Source organism: Fistularia commersonii, chromosome 12, assembly GCF_037954325.1.
Source record: "Fistularia commersonii isolate RoL2024-O1a breed Wild chromosome 12, RoL_Fcom_v1.0, whole genome shotgun sequence".
Taxonomy (NCBI): Eukaryota; Metazoa; Chordata; class Actinopteri; order Syngnathiformes; family Fistulariidae; genus Fistularia; species Fistularia commersonii.
Window position 1 is genome coordinate 7258985 of NC_141295.1, and position 27603 is coordinate 7286587.

At 41.6% G+C, this 27603-nt stretch overlaps 1 protein-coding gene across 1 annotated transcript; it reads left to right on the forward strand.

Annotated features, from left to right (window-relative positions):
• Positions 1–27603, forward strand: suclg1 (succinate-CoA ligase GDP/ADP-forming subunit alph). The gene is made up of 9 exons (XM_086156787.1): positions 1–114; positions 8066–8166; positions 8927–9043; positions 9328–9540; positions 9901–9958; positions 12977–13060; positions 16902–17053; positions 19881–20069; positions 27415–27603. The coding sequence occupies exons 1-9, from the start codon at positions 81–83 to the stop codon at positions 27439–27441; spliced, it is 975 nt and encodes a 324-aa protein (XP_086012913.1). The 5' UTR covers positions 1–80; the 3' UTR covers positions 27442–27603.

Here is a 27603-nt window from a genome sequence, read left to right on the forward strand (position 1 = left end):
GAAAAAATCACGGCACATTTGTGGACAGCTAAATTTTAGTCAGGTCCTTCGCCTTCGGTGTCATTGGCGAATGACCCACGATGTCACACAGCAGGCTTTTCGCAAGGCTGCTTTGTAAGTATTTGACATTTAATCGTTATAAACAGACTGGTTGATGTTATATTACGCATAGAAGTGCATATGCTATTTACCCGTAATGACCCTACTTAGTTACACTCTCATCTTGGTGTGCACGATCCCGCAGGGTTATCTGGAAGTTAGCAATCTAGCATGCTAGTTAGCTTAATTTTGCAAACTGACAGTTACCAAGCAAGCTTATAATCAATCAATCAATCAATCAAGCACGCTGACAACGAGCCGAAGTTTCAGTCTGATCTGCATGCCCATTCGCAGTCAAGGAAAATTTCTGATCTTACTGTCATGTTCTTTCAAACTCTGCTTAAATTATCTTTTCTGATTTTGTTGCTTCATACATTACTCTCTGTAGTGCACGACATTTTCTAGTCCAGCTGTCCGTTTATTCTCTTATTCAGTCTCTTTAAATCATATCTGTGCGAAGGGTACAGCTATGCCAATAAACAATAATACTTGTCACAATTTATCACTGTTAGCATCTGAACTTCGCACTGCTTTTACAGCAAGCTGTGTTACTGAGGGGCCAACGATCAAAGTTCAACAATGGGGACGAATGTGTTCTGCTCACCGTGTCCGAGCTTTTGTCTCGACTGTCGAAAAGAAACAAACAAAAAAAGTGAATAAATAACGAGGAAAATTTTAATTACTTGTTCTTTTTCTTTAAGCTATGCAGACAGTAGCTTTGAAATTACTTTTCACATTAGAAATTTAGTTCTGTGCCCCATCTTAAATCTAGACACATATTTTGACATATCAAAATTACACACACAGACACACATGCATGTGGAGGGTGTTCTCCTGGTCCCTGAAACATCATGCAAAGAATGATACTACATAATATTGCTGTTGAAACCTGCTAGATGAGCAATGTCTGTGGTCCTGTTGTCCTATCAGTTTTTATTTTTGTTTTCATAGGAACTGAAATGTTGAACACAGAGCCTTAGCACAATAGTGATAATATAAAGAACATAAACAATGGAAGATTTGCCATTATACTGAAGAAAAGCACTACACCAGTCCAAAGTATTTTGGAATGCAAAAAGTTTGTTGCGGAATAAATAATTGATATATTTATAAAGCGCGGTTCATCAATATGTTGTACAACTGAGAATATGTAAAAGTTGGGCAAAATGAAATTGAAAATCATTAATTCCTTTGTACTCCACCTATTATGTAGTCAGGGGCACAGTGGGGTTCGAGATTTCCAGTTGAGATTTCCGGTTAATCTACAGCATGCTTTTGGACTTTGGGAGGACAATAAAGAACCTGGAATGAACCCAGGCAGAGACTGAGATAACTACACACAGAAAGGCCCCTGGTCAGGAAGAAACCAGGATCTTCTTGCTGTGAGGTGGAACTGCTAACCACTATGCAATTTGCAATGTAAAAAATATTTATAGCGTGGTAGATATCTGAAGTTAAATTTAATTAAAATGCATGACATTCATTGCATTAGATAATTATTTTTCTACCTTTTATCAATTACAACAACGAACAAAAGATCTCAGTTTAAACTGTTAAACTAACACCATTATCGTATGGTCCCCCTAAAAAAATGACTTAATGGCAGGTGAAACCATGTGATACCCCGGTCACTATGTGTGTTTTTTTAACATATCTCTATTTCATTCTTTTGACATTTTTGTTTTCTGCCCACTAGATGATAAGTGTATCAATCACAATATGAAAAACTAGTGAATCTCAAAGCTCACTATTGGCCATTGCACTAATTTCAAATGTAATTGTTTTAAAAAAGTTGTTTGCATATTAATGAACATAGTACATCTAAATTTACAAGAATCTGTAGTTCCTGGCAGGTCAGACAATAAATAACTAAATAAATAAGAAATTAACACAATCAACTAATGCACAACAAAACAATTAACATGAATGAAAATCCACAATACAATAAGAAATACAGGATGAGTAAAAAAAACATTGATCTAACACAAAGAATAACACAAGCGGAGCAGTGGAACCACAATTAACAATTGAGTGAAAAACTAACATTCATCTTCTCTTATCTCCCCCGTTGATCAATCAAAAAACAGATTCTTAATAAAAAACAAGACAGTAAGAAAAATACTCAAATGAAAACAATCAAAACAAATGAACAAACTACTTGATTCTTCCACTAGGTTCAGGGGTCGCCACAGTGAAGACTTCCTCTATCTACCCCTCATCTTCACATCCTCTTCTCCCACAAGCTAATTGAATGTTCTTTTTAACACCATCTCTCTTCTTCTCTGCTTACTATCTGCCAGTATAACTTCAATATACTTGAAATCCTATGTCAGACTGGTGGTATACTTTGTCATACATGTCCTTCAACAAACTACTGGAATACACATAAGATGAATCATCAGAGAAATATGCAGAAAATAAAAGGTAATGTCAAAGCATAGAATTAAAATTGTAAGAGAACTTTCATTTTGATGCAAGTGTCAATGTAGGAAACAGACAGAATAAATATGTCAATCAGTCATTAATTGGGTCTGCTGGTGGAAAGTTGCTGACAGCCAGGTGAGTGTGGGCCTTGCCAGGCATCAGAGAACGGGTGTAGCAATTATGTTCTGTCCCAGAGTTCTCAGGCAACCCTTGGAACAGTAACAATGTCCTGGTACTCTCCCCTCAGGCATTCAGACAATGTGTGGTAGCACATGTGGAATGTGTGAACAAGAGTGCCTAGTATCAAACATTTTATATTTGAGTAAAGTGAAAATTATTCTGTGATTATCATATATGACCCAATGTGAGTTTAATAAAAAAAAGACACACAAAAAAAAATAGAAGTCATCCCATCTGTGACCCAGCCTCGGTATCCTCAGGAATTATCCTGGCCCACCTATTGTTGTGTATTTAGCTCCCATAATTAAGTCTTCCCAAGTAAGCCGAGCCCAAGGGATCCCTCTGGGATTCTCTAACCACCACTGAGAATCAGGCATGTTGAAAAGGACCCTCCCACTTAGCCTCTTGGACTAAACTCTGAATTGTGGATTATAACCCACTGACCTAGCACTAAAGCGTGACCACCGACAGGGGGTTCCTACCATGCTGCTTTAACTATCTGGGCTGTAGATCTTACAGCTTCAGTTAGTTGAACACAGTAGGACTAGGGCACCAGAATTCAAATGCATGCCATCCGTTGTCAGGTCAATAATTCCAGGCAGGGATGTAAGTCCTCCATGATGACTTCAGAAGAGCTCTGTATGGTGCAGCTGCCATGCTGCACAGCACTGCAGACAATGCAAGGCTCTCACGATGCTTCTTTGAAAGATGTTCCTTCAAAGTGCGATTGACACGTTCCAGTTTCACCGACAAGTTGGAGTGGTACAGATGCGGTAGTGTGTCATATGTAGCTCAGTGGTAGAGCGTATGCTTCGCATGTATGAGGTCCTGGAACGAAGTCTTACACCAAAGTACAGTTTGCAGTGCTGTTCCATCTTTGGCACGCCCTGCTAAAATTCATCGAGAGCACTTGTCAATCACGACTAGCATGTCTCGATAGCCTTTATATCAGGGTTGCCCACACTTTTGGCTCACAAATTACATTTAAAATTACCCAGTGAAATGATTTACCACCAATAAAAATGCAAAACAAAATTTATGGTGGCAGTCTGATGTAATCAACACGTAGACATCTGAACAGGCTTGGAGGGGCTAAGGATTTGAGAAGACCAATCTTTCTCTTCCCACCTTTTGTTGTTTCTCTGACAGGTCACACATCTTCACACAGCATAAATCTTGGCTTCATTTTCAATCCAAGTCCACTTCATACGTTCATTTCTCTTGCATGCTGTTGATGTCAGATAACTTTTTCAGGGTAGATGTCCCGGGTTGATGGACTTTGTGGTCCATCAACCCGGGAGATTTCTCATGGTCCTTTCCAAAACACACATCACTGTTAAATCCCTCGGTGCTTTTGTGAAGTTAAGGATCATCAGCATATTCGGATATCTCTCTTGATTCGGCCTTTTTTTCGGAATCATTTTCATTTCTCTACTTTCTCTGGCTCTTGTAGAGGCTGACCATGCCAATCCATTTCCTTTAACATTTATGTTTAGAGGTAGAGGTGGGTGCATCAGCCAGTGTCCCCTGCGTTCCCATAGTACATCTAGTTTGCAATTGTTATTTTTCATAATCCACTGCAAAGTGCTGATTTCCCGCTATTGGTCATTAACATATTGGATCTTTATTGTTATTGCTGCCCATTCCTGGTCGACAGTGTCAGACTGGAGTTCTTCTTCTTTCAGTTTTTCCCTTTAAGGGTTGCCACAGCGAATCAACTTTCTCCATCTAACGATATTCTCTGTATCCTCCTCTCTCAAACCAACTACCTTCATATCCTCTCTCACTATGTCCATAAATCCTTTCTTTGGTCTTCCTTGAGACCTCCTGCCTGGCAGCTCCGATTCCAGCATCTGTCTACCAATATGTTCACTATCTCTCCTCTGTACGTGACCGAACCATCTCAGTCTGGCTTCTCTGACCTCTCCAAAACACCTAACATGTGCTGTTCCTCTGATAGACTCATACCTGATCCTATCTATCCTGGTCACTCCCAAAGAGAACCACAGCATCTTCATCTCTGTGATCTCTAGCTCTGCCTCCTGTCTTTTTGTCATTGTTACTGTTTCTAGGCCATAAAGCATTGCTGGTCTCTCCACTGTCTTGTGCACCTTTCCTTTCATTCTGGTTGATGGTCCTCTATCACATAGTACCCCTGACCCTTTCCTTCACCCATTCCAACGTGCTTAAACCTGTCTCTTCCCCTCTTTTCAACACTCTCTGTTGCTCTGGACTGTTGACCCCAAGTACCTGAAATCCTCCAACTTCTTGATCTCCACTCCCTGTAGCCTCACTGTTCCACCCGACTTCCTCTCATTCACACACATATATTCTGTCTTGCTGCGACTAACTTTCATTCCTCACATACCTCCACCTCTCTAGATTTTCTTCAACCTGTTCCCTGATGTCACTACAGATCACAATGTCATCTGCAAATATAATGATCCATGGAGATTCCTGTCTAACCTCATCTGTCAGCCTGTCCATCACCACTGCAAACAAGAAGGGGCTCAGAGCTGATCCCTGATGGAGTCCCACCTCCACCTTGAACTTTTCTGTTACCCCCTACAGCTCACCGCATCACTGTCTCACAGCTAGCTAGGCATCTTTTCACTCTCTAAAATCCTGTTGAATAATGGAGTCAGAAACTCTACCGCTGCCTCTCCTAGACACTTCCACACCTCCACAGGTGTATCATCAGGACCAACTGCCTTTCCGCTCTTCATCCTCTTCAATGCCTTCCTCACTTCACTTTGACTAATCTGTGCTACTTTGTGGTCTCACCTCCTCTACCCTTGCCTCTCTTTCATTTTCCATATTCATCAGCTCTTCAAAGTACTCCTCCCATCTCAGTCCTCCAGCATCTGTCAATACATTTCCCTCTCTGTCCTTAATCACCTGGACCTTTCCATCGTTATCTCTCTGTTTCGCCAACCTGTATATATCGTTCTCTCCCTCCTTAGTGTTAGCCAAGCATACAGGTTCATCGCACGCCCTTTATTTTGCCTTTACTACTTTTATCGTTACCTTACGTTGTATCTCCCTGTACTCCTGTTAGTTCTCTTCAGTCCTCTCAGTATCCCACTTCTTTTTTGCTAACCTCGTTCTCTGTATATATTCCTGCACTTCCTCATTCAACCACCAAGTCTCCTTATCTACTTTCCTTCCAGATGACACACCAAGTACTCTCCTACCTGTCTCCCTGATATCACTAGCTGTTGTTGTCCAATCATCTGGAAGCGCTCCCTGACCACCCACAGCCTTTCTCAACTCCTCCCTGAAAACTATATAACCCTCCTCCCTTTTCAGTTACCATAACTCTGTCTTCTGCTCTGCCTTTGTCCTCTTGATCTTCCTTGTCATCAGACTTATCCTACAAACCACCAGCCTCTGCTGTCTGGCTACACTTTCACCTACAACTATTTTGCAGTCACTGATCTCTTTCAGGTTACCTCGTCTATACAAGATGTAGTCTACCTGCGTGCTCTTACCTCCGCTCTAATAAGTTACGCTGTGTTCCTGTTTTTCTGGAAAAAGGTGTTCACTATAGCCATTTCCATCCTTTTTGCAAAATCTACCACCATCTGTCCCTCTGCATTCCTATTCTGTATACCAAATCTGCCCATCACGTCTTCATCCCCTCTATTGCCTGCACCAACATGTTCATTGAAGTCTGCACCAATTACTACTCTCATCATCATCTTCATCTTCAACATCATCTTCAACATCTTCATCTCTGCTACCTCTAGCTCTGCATCCTGTCTCTGAATTCTCTCCTGAGGATAACCGTGACCCCTCCTGTCCATGGCTTACTTCCATCCTAGAGATATTATTGACTGACATATAATCTCGTCTGTCAGTCACTCATCATTGTAAAGAAGGGCCTCAGAGAGAGTCACGGATGTAGTCTTTGCCCTTTGCATCAGTATTACATACATCTATGCCCCACCAGACTCCTTCACGAAATACCATAGTTCCCCTCTCAGCACCCTGTCGTATGCTTTTTCTAGAATTACAAAGGCACTATGCAACTCCCTCTGGACTACTCTGTCACCAGTATTAAAGCAAAAATTACATCTGTGGTACTTTTTGGCATGAAACTATTATATTGCTTACTTCTGTTGTGTCTAGTTTCTAATATGTTTCCCCATAACTTCTTTGTATGTATCATCTACTTTTTTTCCTTTATGGTATAGCAATTCTCCACACCTCCCTTGACTCACATGTCCCTTGGCGCAAGCACAGTTCTCCATTCCTCTGACATCCTTTTCTCGATAAGATTCTATTGAATTATCTTGTCAAAAAGTACTGCAGCCTCCCCTAGATACTTCCATACTTCCACAGATATATCATCAGGACCAACTGTCTTCCCGTCTTAATCTTTTTCAGTGCCCTCCTCACTTCGCTCTTGCAAATCTCTGCTACTTAGTGGTACAGAGAGGTCAACGGGCTACTCTTGGTTCTCTCATTCTCTTCATTCAGCTGCAGGGAATCTTCAAATCTTTGCACTTAAGACCTTAAAACACTTAATAGCCTTGACTTTGACACTTTATAATTTTATTTGTATTTCTTAGTGTCCCCCCCCTTTTTTTTTTTTTTTTGTTTTGTTTTTAACTGTTTATACAATTTCCTACTATTATTTATTATTATGTTTTACTTGAAACTCTGGCACAACAATTTTTCTTTGGGATAAATAAAGTTGTTCTTATTCTTATTCATTCATCAGCTCAACAATGTTCTCTTTCCATCTTCTCCTTTTTACTTCTGGCATCTGTCACTACATTCCCTTTCTATTTCTAATCAACTGAACCTGCTTGACCTCTTTACCATTGTTATCTCTTTTTTGCCAACCTGTACAATGTAGTTTCTTTCTCCTTACTGTCTAACCCAGCATAAAAGTTATCCTGCACCCTTTGTTTGGCCTTTGGCACCCCTACCTCCACCATGTGCTGCATCTCCCTGACTCCTGTTTACTCTCTTCAGTACCCTCAGTGTCCCGTTTTTGCTAACCCTTTCTTCATACTCCTGGACTTTCATATTCTACTACCAAGTCTCATTATCCACTCTCCTTCCAGATGACACACCCATATACTCTCCCTCCTGTCTCTCTGATCACATTAGCTGTAGTGGTCCAGTCATCCGTGACCTCCTGCCCAGCCCAGAGCCTGTTTCTCCTCCCTGAAAACCACACAACATGAGTATTGAAACAGGGTCTTGGTGGTCAGTAGGAGCTCCCAGATGACTGGACAGCTGCGAATGGTGATGACACCATTTTCATTATGAAAATGTACATGTATTTGATCATAAAGAAAGGAATCTGACCTATTAGTGAATTTCACCTTTTTTCTTCTTTGTTAAACAGTGCAGCAAAATAGAGTGAGGCACTGTTATACAGGAACAAGAAAAAACCTCTATATCAGCAAGGACACTAAAGTCATCTGCCAGGGCTTTACAGGAAAACAGGTCTGTAGTCCTAACCTATACCAACTGAATATATTCTACTCAAATATTCTTGTGAAATCTTTGTTCTTATATAAAGCATACCTACATCTATGGGCCAAATAATCTCCAAGTAAAGAGAAGCTGATAACTCATTATGTTGACTTTATTTGGATAGTTTTGGTGTTTGTCCATGTTGACAAATGTCAGTGACAAAAATTCAAAGACTTCACACAGCATCCAAAAACATGTCTTGTCCATAGAAGCAGCGCTTTGGGCTTACATTTTTCTACGCCTAATTTGAAATCAACCTCCCTTCTCTCTACAGCACATAACAGCAAAAAAGCACCATTGAAATTTTCCATTCTAGAAATAGGAGTTAAGTTTGGTTGCTCTGCGTAGAATGAAGCTGTGCGGGCAGGTGGGCATGTGTGGCTGTGTGTGAGAGAGAGATATGGTGTTAGAGCAGAGCTTCCACAAAAAGATAAATGCAGCCTATCATTGTAATTTTTTTGTTTTTTCAGAGCTCTTTGACATTGATCTTTGAAGGTTTGATAATGTCAGAGTAGAATATTCACTTTAGATATTCACTTGTCCTTGCATATTTTAAATGAAATTTCAGTCCCTTACTTGCCACATGACAGTGTAAATTAATAAAAAATATAAATATTAGTCTAAATATATATACAATATAATATTACAATTAATGTCCGCGTTAAACAAGTGACGTAGCATTACCAAAAATTGTGCATTCATACCTATTCTGTGTTTTCTATCCATTCAGGGAACATTTCACAGTCAACAGTCTCTTGACTATGGCTCTAAGTTAGTTGGAGGGGTCTCCCCTGGCAAGGGGGGCAAAACTCATCTTGGTCTGCCAGTCTTTAATTCTGTAAAGGAGGTAAGTGTGCCTACGTATCCATCTGTCTTTTTTTGTTTGTTTGTATTTTCATCTGTTAAGATATATTTAAATTGGAATTTTGTAAATCCTATCTTCAACGAATATGGGAAACAAAAATATTATATTTGAGCCATAAGACTCTCAAATAACCTGTGGACAAATGCAGTTAATAATAAAAAATAAATTAAATTAAAAAAAGAGAAGAAAAAAAAAGGTGATGCAATTTCAAGATATAAGTTTTCCAACTTGTAAGATGAAATCAGTGCCTAATTTTTTTTTTCCAGGCGAAGGAGGGCACTGATGCAGATGCTACAGTGATTTATGTACCCCCTCCTTTTGCGGCTGCAGCCATCATAGAGGCAATTGATGCAGAGATTCCTCTGGTGGTGTGCATCACTGAGGGCATACCCCAGCAGGATATGGTGCGAGTGAAACATAAACTCCTGCGCCAAGGCACCACCCGCCTCATAGGCCCCAACTGCCCAGGAGTAATCAATGTAAACACAGACACACTTTCTGTTTTATAGTAAAAGACCAAGCATTTCATTTAAGCAGCATATTTTTATTTAATTTGTCTTCGTTTGCTTGGCTTTCTTTTTTTTTGCATGAATCCTACAGTCGAAAAATATGCACCAAGTCAATTAAAGACCCTAATAATTGCCCAAATGAATAATGAGAGAGCGAATATGTTTCTTGTTTTTTTTCTGTGGCATGATGGGGCAGTGGTTAGTACTCCCTCCTCACAGTAAACAGTTTCAGTATTTTTGTGTCTGATATTTAGGCTAATCATGTGTTTGTGTAACATGAGTGTAGCGTAATATATCTTCTTTTCACTTTATTTATTTACTTCTGTACAGCCAGGAGAGTGCAAGATTGGTATAATGCCAGGTCACATTCACAAGAAAGGAAGAATTGGTAAGATTTTCTTTTAACATTTTGAATTTATCTATGTATAAGGAAACATTTTGAAAAATGTTTTACTTCACAAATTTTTCAACTGATGTGCATGATTGTGCAAAAATTGGAAAAATAAAGTGGGGCAAGTTCTCCCACTTAATAAGATGAGAGGCCTACAATTTTCATCATAGGTACACTTCAACTATTAGAGACAGAATGCGAAAAAAAATCCAGAAAATCACATTGTCTGATTTTCAAAGAATTTATTTGCAACTTATGGTGGAAAATAAATATTTCGTCAAGAAAAAAAGTTCATTTCAATACTTTGTTGTATACTCTTTGTTGGCATTGACAGAGGTCAAACGTTTTCTGTAAGTCTTCAAAATGTTTTCACACACTGTTGCTGGAATTTTGGTCCATTTCTTCAAGCAGATCTCCACTAAAGAAGTGATTTTTGGGGGGGTCTGTCATTGAGCTTGGATTTTCAACTCCCTCCAAAGATTTTCTGTGGGGTTGAGATCTGGAGACTGGCTAGGCCACTCCTGGACCTTAAAATGCTTCTCAGGAAGGCACTCCTTTGTTGCCCTAGCATTGTGTTGGGGATCATTGTCATGCTGAAAGACCCAGCCATGATTCATCTTCAGTGCCCTTGCTGATGGAGGGAGGTTTTTACTCAAAATCTCACGATACATGGCCCCATTAATTATTTCCTTTACACGGATCTGTCATCCAGGTCCCTTTGCAGAAGCCCTAAACAGCCCCAAAGCATGATGTTTCCACCGCCATGCTTCACACTAGGTTTGGTGATATTTGGATGCAACTCAGCATTCCTTCTCTTCAAAACACAAGTTGAGTTTACCCAAAACTTCTATTTTGGGTTCATCTGACCTTAGGACATTCTCCCAATTCTCTTCTGGATCATCCAAATGCTCTTTAGCAAACTTCAGATGGGCCAGGACATTTACTGTATTTTCTGCACTATGAGGCGCACCTAAAAGCCTTTAATCTTCTCAAAAACCGACAGTGCGCCTTATAATCCGGTGCGCCCTATACAGCATATGGACCAATATTGAGCCGCTGGAGGTCTCGCAACTACGGGAAGCAGACGCCGACTCCATTTTCTTCTATAGAAGAAGTAGCGCGCGGTGCATGCTGGGATACATTATATGACTGTGCGAATCATGCATTTCCATTTGTGTGTGTGTGCACGTCGCTGAAGTCGCAGCGGTAAAAACGGTAAAGGGGAATTCCAGTCCCACACCACTTGTGTGTGTCTGTGTATAAAGACCTCAAAATGTCTACTTTCAAGAGACACGCTTCAACGCAGAGTTAAAACTCAAGGCTATCAGTCACGCAGTAGAACATGGGAATAGAGCAGCAGCGAGAGAATTCAACATTAATGAATCAATCGTGCGGAAGTGGAGGAAGTGACGAGATGACCTGCGCCAAGTAAAGAAGACTACACGGAGTTTCCAAGGGAACAAAGCAAGATGGCTACAGTTAGAGGACAAACTCGAACAGTGGGTTGTTGAACAGAGAGCAGCAAGTAGAAGTATCACCACAGTCACTATTCAAATGAAGGAAACAGTGCTAGCTTGCGAACTTAACATCACTGAATTTAGAGGCGATCCTTCTTGGTGCTTTCATTTTATGAAAAGCTTTGAACTGTGACAAATGGAGCTGTAAAAACGTTGTTTTCAACAAAGGCGGTGCAAATACTGGTAAGATACCGGTACGGACAGTACCGCATTGTGAGTGCACCAACTTGTTTTGGGAGTGAACGGAGTTGTCAGCACGTTGGTTTGTATTCTGTTAATAAAGTTTGACTGACTTATCTGACTGTTTTGTTGACATTCCCTTTAGCGCAGCTCCATTTAGTGGATGCATAACGCAACCCGAGCCACTACTGTAGCTTCTATTATATGCGCTTTATAATCCGGTGCGCCTTAGTGCAGAAATACGGTACTGGCTTAAGTAGGGGCACATGTCTGGCACTGCAGGATTTGAGTCCCTGGTGGCATAGTGTGTTACTGATGGAAGCCCTTTCTGCAGGTCTCGCTGCTGTTCTCAGCAGGTCATTCTCTAGTTTCCGCCGTGTGGTTCTGGGATTTTTGCTCATCGTTCTTGTGATCATTGTGACCCTACTGGGTGAGAGGTTGCGTGGAGCCCCAGGTTGAGGGAGATTATCAGTGGTCTTGTACATCTTCCATTTTCTAATAATTGCTCTCACAGTTGATTTCTTCACACCGAGCTGTTTACCTATTGCAGATTCAGTCTTCCCAGCCTGTTGCAGGTCTACAATTTTGTTTCTGGTGTCCTTTGACAGCTCTTTGGCCTTGGCCATAGTAGATTTTGGAGTGTGACTGTTCGAGGTTGTGGACAGGTGTATTTTATACTGATAACCAGTTCCAACAGGTGCCATTAATACAGGAAATGTGTGGAGGACCAAGGTGCCTCTTAAAAAAGAAGTTACAGGTCTGTGAGGGACAGAAATCTTACTTGTCTGTAGATGACCAAATACTAATTTTCCACCACAATTTACGAAAAAATTCTTTAAAAATCAGATAATGTGATTTTCTGGATTTTTTTTTCGCATTCTGTCTCACAGTTGAAGTGTACCTATGATGAAAATTACAGGCCTCACTCATCTTTTAAGTGGGAGAATTTGCACAATTGGCTATGGCTGACTAAATACTTTTTTGCCCTACTGTATGTAAACTGACTGATTCAAGAGTTCTCCAACACTTCTTTTTAAGATTCTAAATCACTTATGTAAAAGGAAAGATACATTCCTATGAATTAAGGCAATTTGAATGGTTGTGACACTTTTGTCATAATTTTCCCAATTATTGATTTAAAATATCCCTTTGACAGCTCATCACTGTGTACAGCTGTTGACCATTTTACCTTTACAAGAAGTCCTCTTTTACAAATCCAATGCATTATATTCATGACTGTTGTAAGAACAGTGATGCAGAGAAATTATAACAATTATAACTATGTTTTTTTTTGATTCACAATTTATTTGTCTTTCAGGCATTGTGTCGAGATCAGGGACTTTGACATATGAAGCTGTGCACCAAACAACACAAGTTGGCTTGGGCCAGTCACTCTGTGTTGGTAAGCCCAGAGTGACCTATGGCATACCGAATTAAGATAGATTCCCTGTTCTTAAAAAAAAAAGGGCATCATTCATCAAAACTTGATATGAAACTAATCATAACCCCTCAGTGATCCTCTGTGTCCTGGAAAACCTAATAGTAATTGACCAATTTTCTAGTGATGGGAAAAGACAAATGTCTTGTTGTCTCTTTGTCCTGGAAAATGTTTAATTTATCCTCCATGTGGTTCTCGTGAGCTGTCGCCTTATATTGTCATATTGATTCAAAGCATTTATTGTCACATTCACAGTGTAGAAACATGCTTCCCTGTACAGTGAAAGTCCTACTTTGCTGTCCACAGTGCATTTGGGTATGTATTGATAAGAAATAATGATAGTGTAAACATCCTTAAAAATATGAATGCAGTTTAGTGTGCAACTCACAAAGTGCAGGTGCAAGAATGAGTGCTGTTTAAATGGCAATACTTACATGTGCCGTACTGGAAATGAAGAGAAAGTGTCAGCTGATGACAGTCAGGTAGAACAAGTTCTTAAGTCGTGCCGTTCTACATTTCACACTCCTGTACACCTGCCTGGAGGGTAGGAGTGTGAACATTGGAGTGAGTGCTCCTGGATAGTTGTCATTTAAGCAAGTGGGTCACCTTCTTGGGGAGGGGGGAGATGGTTGTGTTTTTGAAGCAGGTGGGGATGCTGCTCTGGCTGAGGGAGAGGTTGAATGGTGGTGAAGACATCAGCCAGCTCATTGGCACAAGCTCTGAGGGCCCATCCTGGGACGTTGTCTTGTCCGGCTGCCTTGCAGGGGTTGATCCTTCTCAGCACTCAGTGTATATGGTCTACTTTTGGGGGTTCGGAGGTCCCATTGTGTGTGTGTGTGTGACTCTGTGTTGTGGCTGGGGTTCTCAAAGTGGGCATAAAAGATGGTGAGGTCATCCGGCAGGCTGTCTGTGGCGATGTCCATGCTGGTGGTGGACTTGCCACATTCACCCAGGGTCTGCAGTGGAGTAGAAACCATCCAGCTTATTTCTGTGCTGCCTCTTGGCCGATTGTTTTCTTCATTCTGTACTCAGCAGCTTTGTGCTCCGTCTCATTGCTGGATCTAAATGAATGAGAGCGGGCATGCAGCAATTGGCGCACCTGGCTATTCAGTCAGGACTTCTGGTTGGGGAACTCCCTAACTCGTACCTATCTCCCTAACTCACATACTCAGCATACTCCTGTACACTGACAAAAAAGTCCTCCTGTGTGGCTGCAGTCTTGAACACATCCCAGTCGGTTGTAGCAAAACAGTCCCGCAAGATGTCATCTGAGTCCAGGGTCCAGAGTTTGATTTCTCTGGTTACGGCATTGGTCTGTTTCAATCAGGGGCTCTGCCCCTGTCGGGGCAGCAACCCTTGAACCCTCTGGTGGACCCCAGGGATTAGGGACGCCATCAAACTGAATAATGAGTCCTGTTGGGCCTTTCTGGCATGTGGGGCTCTGGAGGCAGCTTACAGGTACAGGCAGGCCAAGCGGCATGCGACTTCGGTGGTCGGCGAGTCAGAAACTCGAGTCAAAAGTTTAGAGAGACCTTGGATAACGACGTCCGGTGGTCTTCGAGGATTTTCTGGTCCACTGTCCGGCAACAGGAGGGAGAAAGAGTGCTTCATCAACACTGTATACAGTGGGAGCAGGGCACTGCTTACCTCAACTCCATCCATTAGAGATCAATGCTTCAGAGTGCTTCAGATACTTCAGAGGCCTCCTCAATCCCGTTGAAATGCCTTCCAATGAAGAAGCAGGGCTGGGGGACTCTGCAGCGAACACACCTATTTCCGGGGCTGAAGTTGCTGAAGCAGTCAAAAAGGTCTTCGGTAGCGGGGCTCCAGGGGTGGATGGGGTCTTCCCTGGGTTCCTCAAGGCTCTGGGTGGTGTAGGGCTGTCCTGTCTGACACGCCTCTGCAGTAGTGCGTAAACGTTGGAGAACGTGCCGCTGGACTGACAAAACGTGGTGGTGATCCCCTTTTTAAAAAGGGAGATTTGAGGGTGTGCTACAATTACAGGGGAACATACTCCTCAGCCTCTCTGGTAAAGTCTGTTCAGTAGTGTTGGAGAAGAGGGTCCACCAGGTCATTGCTCCTCACCCAGGAGGAGCAGTGTGGTTTTCGTTCTGGTTGTGGAACAGTGGAGCAGCTCTATACCCTCAGCAGGGTCCTTGAGGGGGCATGGGAGTTTGATGAGCATGATGTTGTCAACACAAGTGCTGATGTACCTTGTCACATACTCAGCATACTCCTGTACACTGACAGAAAAGTCCTCCTGTGTGGCTGCAGTCTTGAACACATCCCAGTCGGTTGTAGCAACCAGTCTACATGTGTTTTGTGGATCTGGAGAAGGCATTCAATCGTGTCCCGTGGGCAGTCCCGTGGGGGGTACTCTGGGAGTATGGGGTACCGAACCCCGTTATACGGCCTTTTAAGTCCCTGTATGACCGGTGTTGATGCTTGGTCTGCATTACCGGTTGTAAGTCGGACCCGTTTTCGGTGAGAGTTGGACTCCGCAGGGGCTGCCCTTTTGTCACTGATTCTGTTCATAACTTTTATGGACAGAATTTCTAGCCTCAGCCAGGGTGCGGAGGGGATCTAGTTTGGTTTGCCGCAGGATTGAGTCTCTGCTTTTAGCAGATGGTGTGGTTCTGTTGGCTTCATTAGGCCATGATCTCCAGTTCTCACTCGAGTGGTTTGCAGCTGATTGTGAAGCAGCTGGGAGGAGGATCAGCACCTCCAAATCTGAGACTATGGTGCTACACTAGAAACGGGTGGAGTGCCCACTCCAGGTTGGGGAAGAGGTCCTGCCCAAAGTGGAGGAGTTCAAGGATCCCGGGGTCTTGTTCAGGAGTGAGGGAAGGATGGGGTTGGAGATCGACAGGCTGATCGGTGCAGCGTCTACAGTGATGCGGACTGTGTACCAGTTTGTCATGGTGAAGAGGGAACTGAGCCAGAAGGCAAAGCTCTCAATTTACTGGTCTTTCAACGTTCTCACCCTCACTCGTGGTCACGAGATGTGGGTAGTGACCGAAAGAATGAGATTCCGTACTCAAGCGGCCGAAATGAGTTCTCTCCGCAGGGTGGCCTGACTCACCCTTAGAAATTATGTGAGAAGTTCGGTCATCTGTGAGGAGCTCAGAGTAGAGTCGCTGAGAGGAGTCCGATGTGGTGGCATGGCCGGTAGGTCAGGATGCCCCCTGGGCGCCTCCCAGGGGAGGTATTCTGAGCATGTCCATCTGGGAATAGGCCACAGGGAAGACCTAGGACTAGCTTGGGAGACTATGTCTCTAGGCTGGCCTGGGAAAGCCTTGGGGTTCCCCCAGAGGAGCTGGACCTTGTGGCAGGGGAGAGGGAGGTCTGGACATCACTGCTCTGGCTGCTGCCCCCGTGACCCAACTCTGGATAAGCAGGGAAGATGAATGGATGGATGAACTGAAGTTATATCAATCTGACATTTTCAGTTTAAAACTTATTATTTTGCACTTTCTGTGCAGTCACTGTAAATCTGTTAGAGATTATGTTGAAATATTCTAGGGAACAACAAAGCTGGGAAAGAATGCAGACATCTTTTTAAATTTAATTATATCTATAAACATTTTATTTGCTCCCATAGACCACTTTAGAGAGTATAGAATAATTCCAAGCACCACAAATCTGCAAAATATTTCAGTGTTGGTTTGACTGTTAGTGGCAACAATTTTACAGTACACTGGTTTTATACTGGTTTTGGTTACCAGTCGCAGCCTCAACAGATTTCACAGGCGTCCTCTCAATGAAAGTTGGTTGAATAGCAGTTGTTTGGTCTGTCTTCTTAAAGGTATTGGTGGGGATCCATTTAATGGTACAAACTTCATAGACTGTCTGGAGGTTTTCCTGCAAGATCCCAAGACAGAAGGCATCATACTTATCGGTGAAATTGGAGGCAATGCCGAAGAGAATGCAGCAGAGTACCTCAAACAGCAGAATTCCGTAAGAAAATAACAAACTTTTCATAACTCTTATTTATTTACAGGTCCCTCTCAAAAAAATAGCATATTGTGATAAAGTTCATTATTTTCCATAATGTAATGATAAAAATTAAACTTTCATATATTCAAGATTCATTACACGCGGGAGTAGTTCAAGCCTTTGTTTTAATATTGATGATTTGGGCAAAAAAGTAAAGAAAAAACAAAAATCCGTATCTCGAAAAATTAGCATAAGTCATCTGACCAATAAAAAAAGTGTTTTTAATACAAAAAAGTCAACCTTCAAATAATTACGTTCAGTTATGCACTCAATACTTGGTCTGGAATCCTTTTGCAGAAATGACTGCTTGAATGTGGCATGGAGGCAATCAGCCGGTGGCACTGATGAGGTGTTATGGAGGCCCAGGATGCTTCGATAGCGACCTTAAGCTCATCCACAGTGTTGGATCTGGTGTCTCTCAAGTTCCTCTTCACAATATCCCACAGATTCTTGATGGGGTTTAGGTCAGGAGAGATGGCAGGCCAGTTGAGCACAGTAATACCGTGATCAGTAAACCATTTACCAGTGGTTTTGGCACTGTGAGCAGGTGCCAGGTCGTGCTGAAAAATGAAATCTTCATCTCCATAAAGCTTTTCAGCAGATAGAAGCATGAAGTGCTCCAAAATCTCCTGATAACTAGCGTCATTGACCCTGCCCGTCAATGACCCAGTCAGGTCGGGATGTCTTACCCATGATTGCGGTTTTGAGTAATGAACCAGGCTGGGAGTTTTTAAAAGCCCCGGGAATTTTTTGCAGGTGTTTAGAGTTAATTCATCGATTCAGATGATTAGTTTAATTGCTGGCTTAGAGTACCTTTTCATGATATGCTAATTTTTTGAGATAGGGATATTTGTTTTTTCTTTACTTTTTTGCCCAAATCATCAATATTAAAACAATGAAAGGCTTTAACTGCTTCAGTTACGTGTAATTCATCTAAAAGATATGAAAGTTTACTTTTTATCAATACATTATGGAATATAATGAACTTTATCACAATATGCTAATTTTTTGAGAAGGCCCTGTACGTCTTAATGCCTTACTTATTCTTATTTTTTTCAGCCTTCTCAGCCCTTTCAAAAATAAATGCTAAAAATTCCAAGGCATTTTCGATAGAACCCTTTTATTTAAGAATAGGGGAAAAAACAAAATGAAAAAAAAACAAACTTTTTTTTTATATGATACCTCTGTATGATAGGATGTGATACCATTATTGATTAACAGGAGAATGAACCTATCGCTTACTCATCCTTGATGCACTGATTTTAATGTTTTGAGGTGAAGAAGCATGTCATGATATTTTCTTTTCCTGCTGTATTTCCATATCAACATACTTTTTCATAAGAGTAAGTTATCATCACATGCCTTGGGATTTTTTTTATGTGTTCCCTCAAAAAGAGGGTTGGAATTATGCAGAGCTAATACCCCCTGTATAGGGGGGGGGGGCTTCCAATCATACTCCTCTAATTCTCACCATCATTTCTTTCCTGAGTGTTGAAGTCTCCCAGTAGAATAAGGCAGTCCCCAGTAGAAGTGCTATTTAGCAGTCCAGTTTCCATTGGTACCCTGTAGGTCAAGGGTGTCAAACATACGGCCCGTGGGCCGGACCCAGGCCACAAGGAGGTTCGATCAGGCCCGCAAGTTTCAGTATTTAAGGAATATAATATATGGTGCCACTGCGAGACTCATCAGAGCGAAAACTCAAACAGCTTGCAAGGACAACTGAGAAGAGATAAGATCAACCAATTACTGGCAGGTCTGAGGAAACAGCAGTCCACTTTCACCCATAGCTGAGAAATCAGTGAGGCAGCAGTAAAGCCAGCTACCTAACTGCTAGCGAAAATGTGCAATTTAATGTTAGTCACTAGCTGCACTACAAAAGAGTATGGTGGAATTCTACTGTTCATGCAACTTCATACATTTTCAGTATGTATTGTATGTGTATGCATGTTTCATGGATGAAGTTTACACATTTACATGACAGGTGAATACTTTCTTCCTTACACGTTTAATAGCACTCATTAGTTTGCAGAGTGTAGCTAGGGATTCTATTTAGATTTTATATGCACATGTGTAAATGGTTTAAAAATCCCTTTCTTTGTAAGTTTCATTTAATCTTAAAGCGCGTACCATATTTTTCAATACTAATTTCTTGTTAAAGTTTTGTGCCTTTGTACAATCAGTGGTATTGCATGATCACATGATTGCAATACATACATGTGAATGATAAAAGTAAATTGCACTTTTGTCTAAGGAAATATGAGGTGTGTCATGAAATGTTTTGTAAATGGATTGTTCATTAAATTCCAAGATTTTCCTTATGTCCTTGTACTTCTTTGAACCAAAACAGAGGAAAGATGTGATATTTTGGTTATTCATTGCTGAGTATGCTATTATTTTAATGGTCCGGCCCACTTGACATCTACCTAGGCCGTATGTGGCGCGCAATGAGAAATGAGTGACACCCCTGCTGTAGGTCTGTAGGTACCAATGGTGGTTGTCGTTAACCCAGGCCTCGACCGATTCAGTATGATATGGTTATTATGGTCGATTCGTATGTTTGGTTTTGGTAAAAGTTTTATGCAAGATGCCCTTCCTGACGCAACCCTCTGCATTTATCCGTGCTTGGGACCGGCTCAAATCAAACTTTACTCGAATTGAACCATTGTTTCTTTTCACACGCTTTCCATTTTAAATTATGTCAAGTGTTTCACAGTGTTTACTTTATTTTCGCAATTGCCTTTCAGATGGATCTTATTCTAAAATTTTGCCTCTTTACAACTGTGTCTAGGGGGCTAAGTCTAAGCCTGTGGTGTCCTTCATTGCTGGTCTGACTGCTCCTCCTGGACGAAGGATGGGCCATGCTGGTGCCATCATTGCTGGTGGAAAAGGAGGAGCCAAAGAGAAGATTGCAGCCCTGCAATCAGCTGGAGTTGTCGTCAGCATGTCTCCTGCCCAACTGGGTAGCACTATTTTTAAGGTGAGTTCTTGAAGAGGAGATATTACCATCCTGAGGGCCTAGACATTAGTAACCATATTGATGTGATGCACTGATTTTAATTGCGGGGTGCAAGAAGTTAGGACTGTTAATTCCATATCAAAGGTCTACTGTTTATTTCAACCAGTGGTAACATTTGTGTTGTAAGTTAGTAAAACTGCATCACTCTTTTGTGACCCAGTCCCCTGTCTTAATATGAAGACAACCCAAATTGGGTGCGGGGTGGCGCAGGAGGTAGAGCATTTGTCTTCAGAACTAAACATTCTTAGTTCGATTCCTGGCTCCTCCTACTGTGGCTAACTGCTCCCCTGGTGCTGGTCGATGGCAGCCTACTGCTCATGGTTCATCCAAGATGGGTTAATTGCTGAAAAAGAATTTCCCCACGCCAATTAATAACTGATAAATTACTATTATAATTATTGTTGTTATAAAATTATTTGTATGTAATGTAAAGTAAGTTTGGCCCTTTCCTGATTTTTTATTATTTTGCATGTTTGTCTTGTAAATGCAATGATAACACAAGTTAACTCAAAATGCGGTTTTCAAAAGAAGGCTTTTACTAAAAAAAGGAAAAACCTACATGGCTGTGTAAAAAAAGTAATTCCTCTCCACCATCCTTGAAATATAAATTAAATTTAAATTGATGACAACAAAGTTAGTGAGATCTATCAGTCTGAATAGGTTATAAAGCTATTGGTGCTGGAATCATGGTGAGAGTCATTTCACAAATGGAAAAAACATGGATCACTAGTGAACCTTCCCAGGAGTGGCTAGCCAACCAAATTTTCCCAAAGAGAGCAGCAACAACTCATCCAAGAGTTCACAATAGATCCCAAAACAACCTTGAAAGAACCTCACCGGGCCTCACTTACCTCCGTTAAGGTTTGTGTTCATGACTTGGTGGTTGTTTGATGGTCTGGGGCTCTTTTGCTGCTTCAAGACCAGGGAGACTTGCTGTGGTAACTGGAACCATGAATTCTTACTTCTTCCCAAAAGTATTGAAGCAGAGTATCCAGCCATCTGTTGGTGACTTCAAGCTGGAGTGCACTTAGGTTCTGCAGCAGTATCCAAAATGCACCAGCAATTCCATCTCTGAAAGGCTTTAGAAAAACAAAATTAAGATTTTGGAGTTTCTTCATCAAAATAGCTATTAAAGAAAGGCATGCCATAACACAAAAACCCTCCAATGTGACTGAATTAAAACAATTCTGCAAAGTTAAGTGGGCCAAAATTTTAGTTTAACTCATTATCTATAATGCTAAACCTGCACTCACACCACAGGGGCTCTGGAGTCTATCCAAAATGTCTTTGTGCAAGAGGCAACAAAAAGTATTTTATTTTGAAGATGAATAAGAAAGCTAAGTGGAACTTGCATCCAACATAACAAATGATATGTTAATATAAATAAAAAAAAATGTTAGATAGTGTATTGAGAAAAGTGATTACATTTTTCTTTGGTGTCAAGTTTGACAGTTTTTTTCCACTTTATTGTGTGTATTTTGATGAGAAATTCTTTACAAATAAATGTATTTTTCTAAAAATTCAGAAACTCTACTAACACTTTTTGACCATGGCTATATTTGTGCACTGTTGTTTTATTTCAGCCTGTCCTTTCAACATTAGAACCACCAGAATATGTAAAATTCACCAGAATATTAAATACCGCAGTTTTTGTGCAATTCGCTTTACGCTTGTAGCCTACTTCGACAGGCCTATTTGGGGTGCTGGAGAGGAGGGGCCGTCTGATCGTCAAATCTCTGATTCAGTAGGAGCAGTTCGGTTATCGTCCTGGTTGTGGAAAAAGTGGACCAGCTCTGTAGTGCCCTTGTGGATGCAGTCTATATATCGTATTTTTTGCACTTTTTTCATGGTTTGGCTGGTCCTGCGACTTTTGCTCAGGTGTGACTTATATTGAAATATATACGGTAATTTCGTTTTTATTTTCACACTGATAGCTGTGAGTGCGTGCACTAGGCTTGTGTGCCAGTATGTGCTACTTCTATTATTCCTATACCACAGAAAATTGAAAACTGGGAAGACTGAACACAAATGCCCCTTAAAGGAAAATCATATTTTGCAGATTACAAGCTGCAAGTAGTGAAATATGCAGGTAAAAACGGTCATCGAGCAGCAGAAAGTAAGTTTGGAGTGAGCGAGAAACTAGTGAGGGACTGGCAAAAAGTAGAGGATACTCTTCACTGCAATGGAGAAGACAATAAGCTAATCGCAGACTGAAAGCTAGATGGTCACAACTAGAGGAACAAGTTCAAAACAGGTGCTTCAATAAATCCCTGCCAGGAGAGGCTATTCTTTGGTGCAGCTATGTCTCCACGCCCAGGTAGTTGCCAAGGCGATTAATATAAATGACTTTACAGAAGGACCTTAATGGTGTTACCGCTACATGCCACGCAACTGCCTCTCTATCAGAGCACGGACAACGATGTCCCAAAAACAGCTGTGCAGAGGAGGAAGCGGCACCCCGCCTACCTCCGGAGTTGGTGGAGTTGCTCAGAAGTGACAATGAGAATGAAAAATTTGGAGCAATATCAAGAGTTTGGTAAACTTGTTATGCTATGTCATTTATGCTATAGTTCTCTGGATAGCTGTTAATGTTAAATTAACATACCAGACACCTGTTCAGCCTGTTTAGAGGAATGTTCAGAGTTATGTGATTTCCTACTGGTTGTGAATGTGTTTTGGGATAAGACAGAGGGAGGGGGCGAGGTGGGAGGAAAGAGCACGTTGAGACAGAGAAGATTATGTAGAGCCGCTGTTGCTTAATTGTTCTAATAAAGATAAAGTTTAACCAGTAAATTGTCATCGTTGGGCATAGCCACTCGGACATTGCACTGAAACCAGTCTCTCAAGTTGGAGTCTCAAGTTCTTGGTCGCTGATTTTATCAAATTTCCCTCCCAAAAATGGGACTTATAGTTCAATGTGACTTATCCATGTTTTTTTCTTCATTATGCATTTTGCGCTGGTGTGACTTGTAGTCCAGACAATGCGGTATGTTTTGTGGATTTGGAAAAGGCATTCCATGTCCAGTCGGGGATCCTATGGTGGGTGTTCCAGGAGGATTAGGTACCGTAAATTTGGGGCCATCCGTCCCTTTATTACTGGTGCCAGAGCCAAGTCCGGATTATTGGAAATAAGCCGCATTTGTTTCTGGTGACAGCTGGACAGGGTGGGGATTTGGTTTGGTGACTAGGACAAGGTCTCTGCTTTTTATAGATACGTTCCTGTTGGCTTCATCAGATTGTGATCTCCAGCTTTCACTGGAACAGTTCACTGCTGAATGTCAATGTCCATCATGGTGAGGAAGAAGATGAGGCCAAAAGGCGAAATTCTCGATTTACAGGTTTATCTGTTTCCACCCTCATCTATGGTCATGAGCTGTGGGTAGTGACCAAAGAATCAAATTATTGACACAAGCAGTCAAAATTACTTTCCTTGATAGTGTCTGGGCTCTCCCTTAGAAATAAGTGTTGTGTTTAACAAAAGCACAACACCAAAATAAGCATAAGCCTGATCAAGAATCATGAGCATGGTAAGGCATCTTGTACATTAAAGGAAACATTATAGCTAAGTGATGTGCAATGTCTTGAGTGTGCAAATATATAGATATTAAACATCTATTGACTGCATACTGGTACTGGACTGCACAGTCAACAAACATTGAACAGTCAACAAACATCTCTGTATCCTGTTCTCTCACACCAGCTACCTTTATATACTCTCTCACTACATCTATAAATCTTCTCTTTGGTCTTCCTCTAGACCTGTTCCCTGTCAGCTCCAATTCCAGCGTCCGTCTATCAATATATTCACTATCCCCTCCTCTGTAGATGACCGAACCATCTCAGTCTGGCTTCTCTGACCTCTCCAAAACATTTAACATGTGCTGTTCCTCTGATTGACTCATTCCCGATCCTATCAATCCTGGTCACTTCCAAAGAGAACCTCAACATCTTCATCTCTGCGACCTATAGCTCTGCCTCCTCTCTTTTGGTCGTTGTTACTCTCTGCAGCTCTGGACTGTTGACCCAAAGTACCTGAAATCCTCCAACTTCTTGATCTCCACTCCCTGTAACCTCACCATTCCACCCGACTTCCTCTTATTCACACACATATATTCTGTCTTGCTGCGACTAACTGTCATTCCTTTCCTTCCAGCGCATACCTCCACCTCTAGATTTTCCTCAACCTGTTCCCTGATGTCACTACAGATCACAATGTCATCAGCAAACACCATGGGCCATGGAGATTCCTGTCTAACCTCATCTGTCAGCCTGTTAATCACCGCTGCAAACAAGAATGGGCTCAGAGCTAATCCCTGATGGAGTCCTCACCTCCACCTTGAACTTTTCTCATACCCCTACAGCACACCTCCCCACTGTCTCACAGCTAGCATACATGTACTGGATCAGTCTAAAATACTTCTCTGGTATTATATGAGGAAATCTGGAGGGTCAGAGTTGCTCTCTTGGCATCCTGTCATGCTTTTTCTAGGTCTACAAAAATGCAATGCAGTCCCCTCTGGCCTTCTCTGTACTTCTATTAGCATTCTCAAAGCAGATGCTGCACCTGTAGTACTCTTTCTAGACATGAAGCTATACTGCTGTACACAAATGCTGACTTCTGCTCTCGGTCTAGTTTCCACTACTCTTTTCCGTAACTTCATTGTATGGCTCATCAACTTTATCCCTCTATAGTTGCTGCAATTCTGCACATCCGCCTTATTCTTAAAAATGGGCACCATCACACTTTTCCTCTCTTCAGGCATTGTCTCATGCTCTAAGATCCTGTTGAATGATATAGCGAGAAACCCTACCGCTGCCTCTCCTTGACTCTTCCATACATGCACAGGTATCATGCATCAGGACCATTTGCCTTTCCACTCTTTATCCTCTTCAGCGCCTTCCTAACTACACTTTTTCTAATCTCTGATACTTTGTGGTCTGCAATAGTCACCTCTTTTACCCTTACCTTGTCATTTTTCTCACTCACAGCTCTTCAAAGTACTCTTTCTATCTTCCCATCACTAATCTGGTGTCTGTCTATACATTTCCCTCTCTATCCTTAATCACCCAGACTTGCTGTACATGCTCTATCTCTCTGCTCTCTCTGCTCTCTGTTTTGCCATCCTGTATAGATCCTCTGCCTCCTTACCGTCCAACTGAGCAACAAGCCATCATATGCCCTTAGTTATGCCTTTGCTACCTCTATCTTTACCTTGCGCTGTATCTCTTTGTACTCCTGTCTCTTCTCTTCAGTCCCCTCAGTGTCCTACTTCTTCTTTGCTAACACTTTCTCTATACATACTTCTGGACTTCCTCATTCCACAGCAAAGTCCCGTTGTTTACTTTCCTCCCAGACAACACACCGAGTATGCTCCTACCTGTCTCCCTGACAGGTAGGCACTAGCTGTAGTTGTCCAATCATCTTGAAGCTCTCCCTGACCACCCAGAGCCTTTCTCAACTCCTCCCTGAAAACCATACAACACTCCTCCCTTTTCAGCTTCTACCACTTTTTCCTGTGCTCTGCCTGTGTCCTCTTGATCTTTCTTGTGACCAGTCATCCTACAAGCCACCGTCCTCTGCTGTCTACACTCTCACTTTCCACTACTTTGCAGTCACTTATCCCCTTCAGATTACCTTGTCTATACAAGATGTAGTTTAACTGCATGCTCCTACCTCAGCTCTCATAAGTCACCCTATGTTCCTGTATTTTCTTGAAAAAAGTGTTCACTACAGCCATTTCCATCCTTTTTGCAAAGCCTGCCACTATCTGTCCCTTTTCTATCTGCATTCCTATCCAGGATACCAAACCTGTCCATCATTTCTTCATCACCTCTATTGCCCGCCCCAACAGACTGTACCTTTTCCTGTCTTCATCCCAATATTCTCTACAAAGTCCCTACTCTCAGTCCTGAACTCTTGCCTTTCCACTTCTCTCTTTTCTTCCAAATACGCCTTCCTCATGTCCTCTTTCAACCCACAGTAGCCTAATTTCCACTAGTACCTTGTTGGTCATTTGTACCAATGGCGGTCATTGTTAACCTGTGCCCTGATGGATCCGGTATGAGATTACAAGGTTTGATTTGCATGTTTGGTTTTGGCACAAGTTTTACACTAGATGCCCTTCCTGACACAACCCTCTGCATTTATCCAGGCTTGGGACCGGCTCAAGGGGACACCGGCCTGTGTCGCCCTTAGGCAGCATTGTTGGTTTTGCTGAATATGGTCATATTATTCACATTTCAAATTTTTGCCTTTCAAATTGCTTTCATGTTTGGGATATGTTGCCTCTTGTTCAGATATGCTGTACTTTTTGAAATGCGACCATGATTTGTTCAGTTCAATTTCGGTGAAGATGTTTAAAATACCAACAATATTTATTGAAAGCATTATCTTGCATTACTTCATATTAATCATGAGCCCTCAACGCCATATACCCTCATATACCCATGAGGGTATATGTGATTACATAGTCAAATCTGTACGTATCAAATCTGCATCATTTCAGCCCAAGATGTGTTCAGGTTTGTTTTTTCTTTCATTTCATTTTCATTTGTCTCACATAAAAGCCATTCTGTCCCTGTCTGTTACAAATAAGTGTCTTTGTCGGGCATTAGATTCTTCTCTCCTTCGTTCCTGAAGTCTTTTACCCTGGCCAAAAATCAGACTTCCATTAGCAAGTGCCATCTTGACTTTTATGACCCCCTCTCGCCCCATTAGTCAAATCCTTTGTCTCCTTTGACCTTTTTTCAATTTCTTTTTTTAGTCCATCTTGCTTGATGTCACTGAACTACATTCTGCCTCATCTGCTGAATGCGATAGTCATCTGTTTGATCCTTCCCAAAACACTTGAGGTTGCCTCCAAGGGAGTTCTAAAACATGACCACCTCTAGATGGCAGTATAATATTTAATATGTCACGAGCCTGCCCATGCGCTTGTCCTCCCATGTCTTGTAGAGCTGATAAATAGAATTTTCATTGCATGTTATTTCCCCTATTGAATGGGAATTGTGAAACATAATCTATCATTCTAAAATATTTCCCGACATTAAATATGTAAATAGCTACAGCCTCTTACATGTTAGTGATATATTTGGACTTTGAATAAACACATAGCCAATGCCTCACATGAGAAAATGTGCAATCCAAAATAAATATGAAGATGAAATGTTTTAATGTTGAGAAGTGAGGCTTATGGACTGAAACATAAAATCAGAAGCAACCATGTCAGTCCTTCACTCACTGCAGATAATTTTTCTTAATTTTATATTTCTTTTCTATCCCCTCCCCTCTTGTCTGTCACTGTAGGAATTTGAGAAGAGGAAGATGTTATAAACTGCAAAAAGGCACTCAAGGCACTCTCCCACCGTCTGAATAAGGTTAAGCCTATATAAGCCCAGATAATTTAATCAACATCGCACATGGTTTTAATGTTGTAATTTCTGCCATGAACCTGTACCTTGCCCATGGAAAAAAATAAACAATTGTGTAACCGTA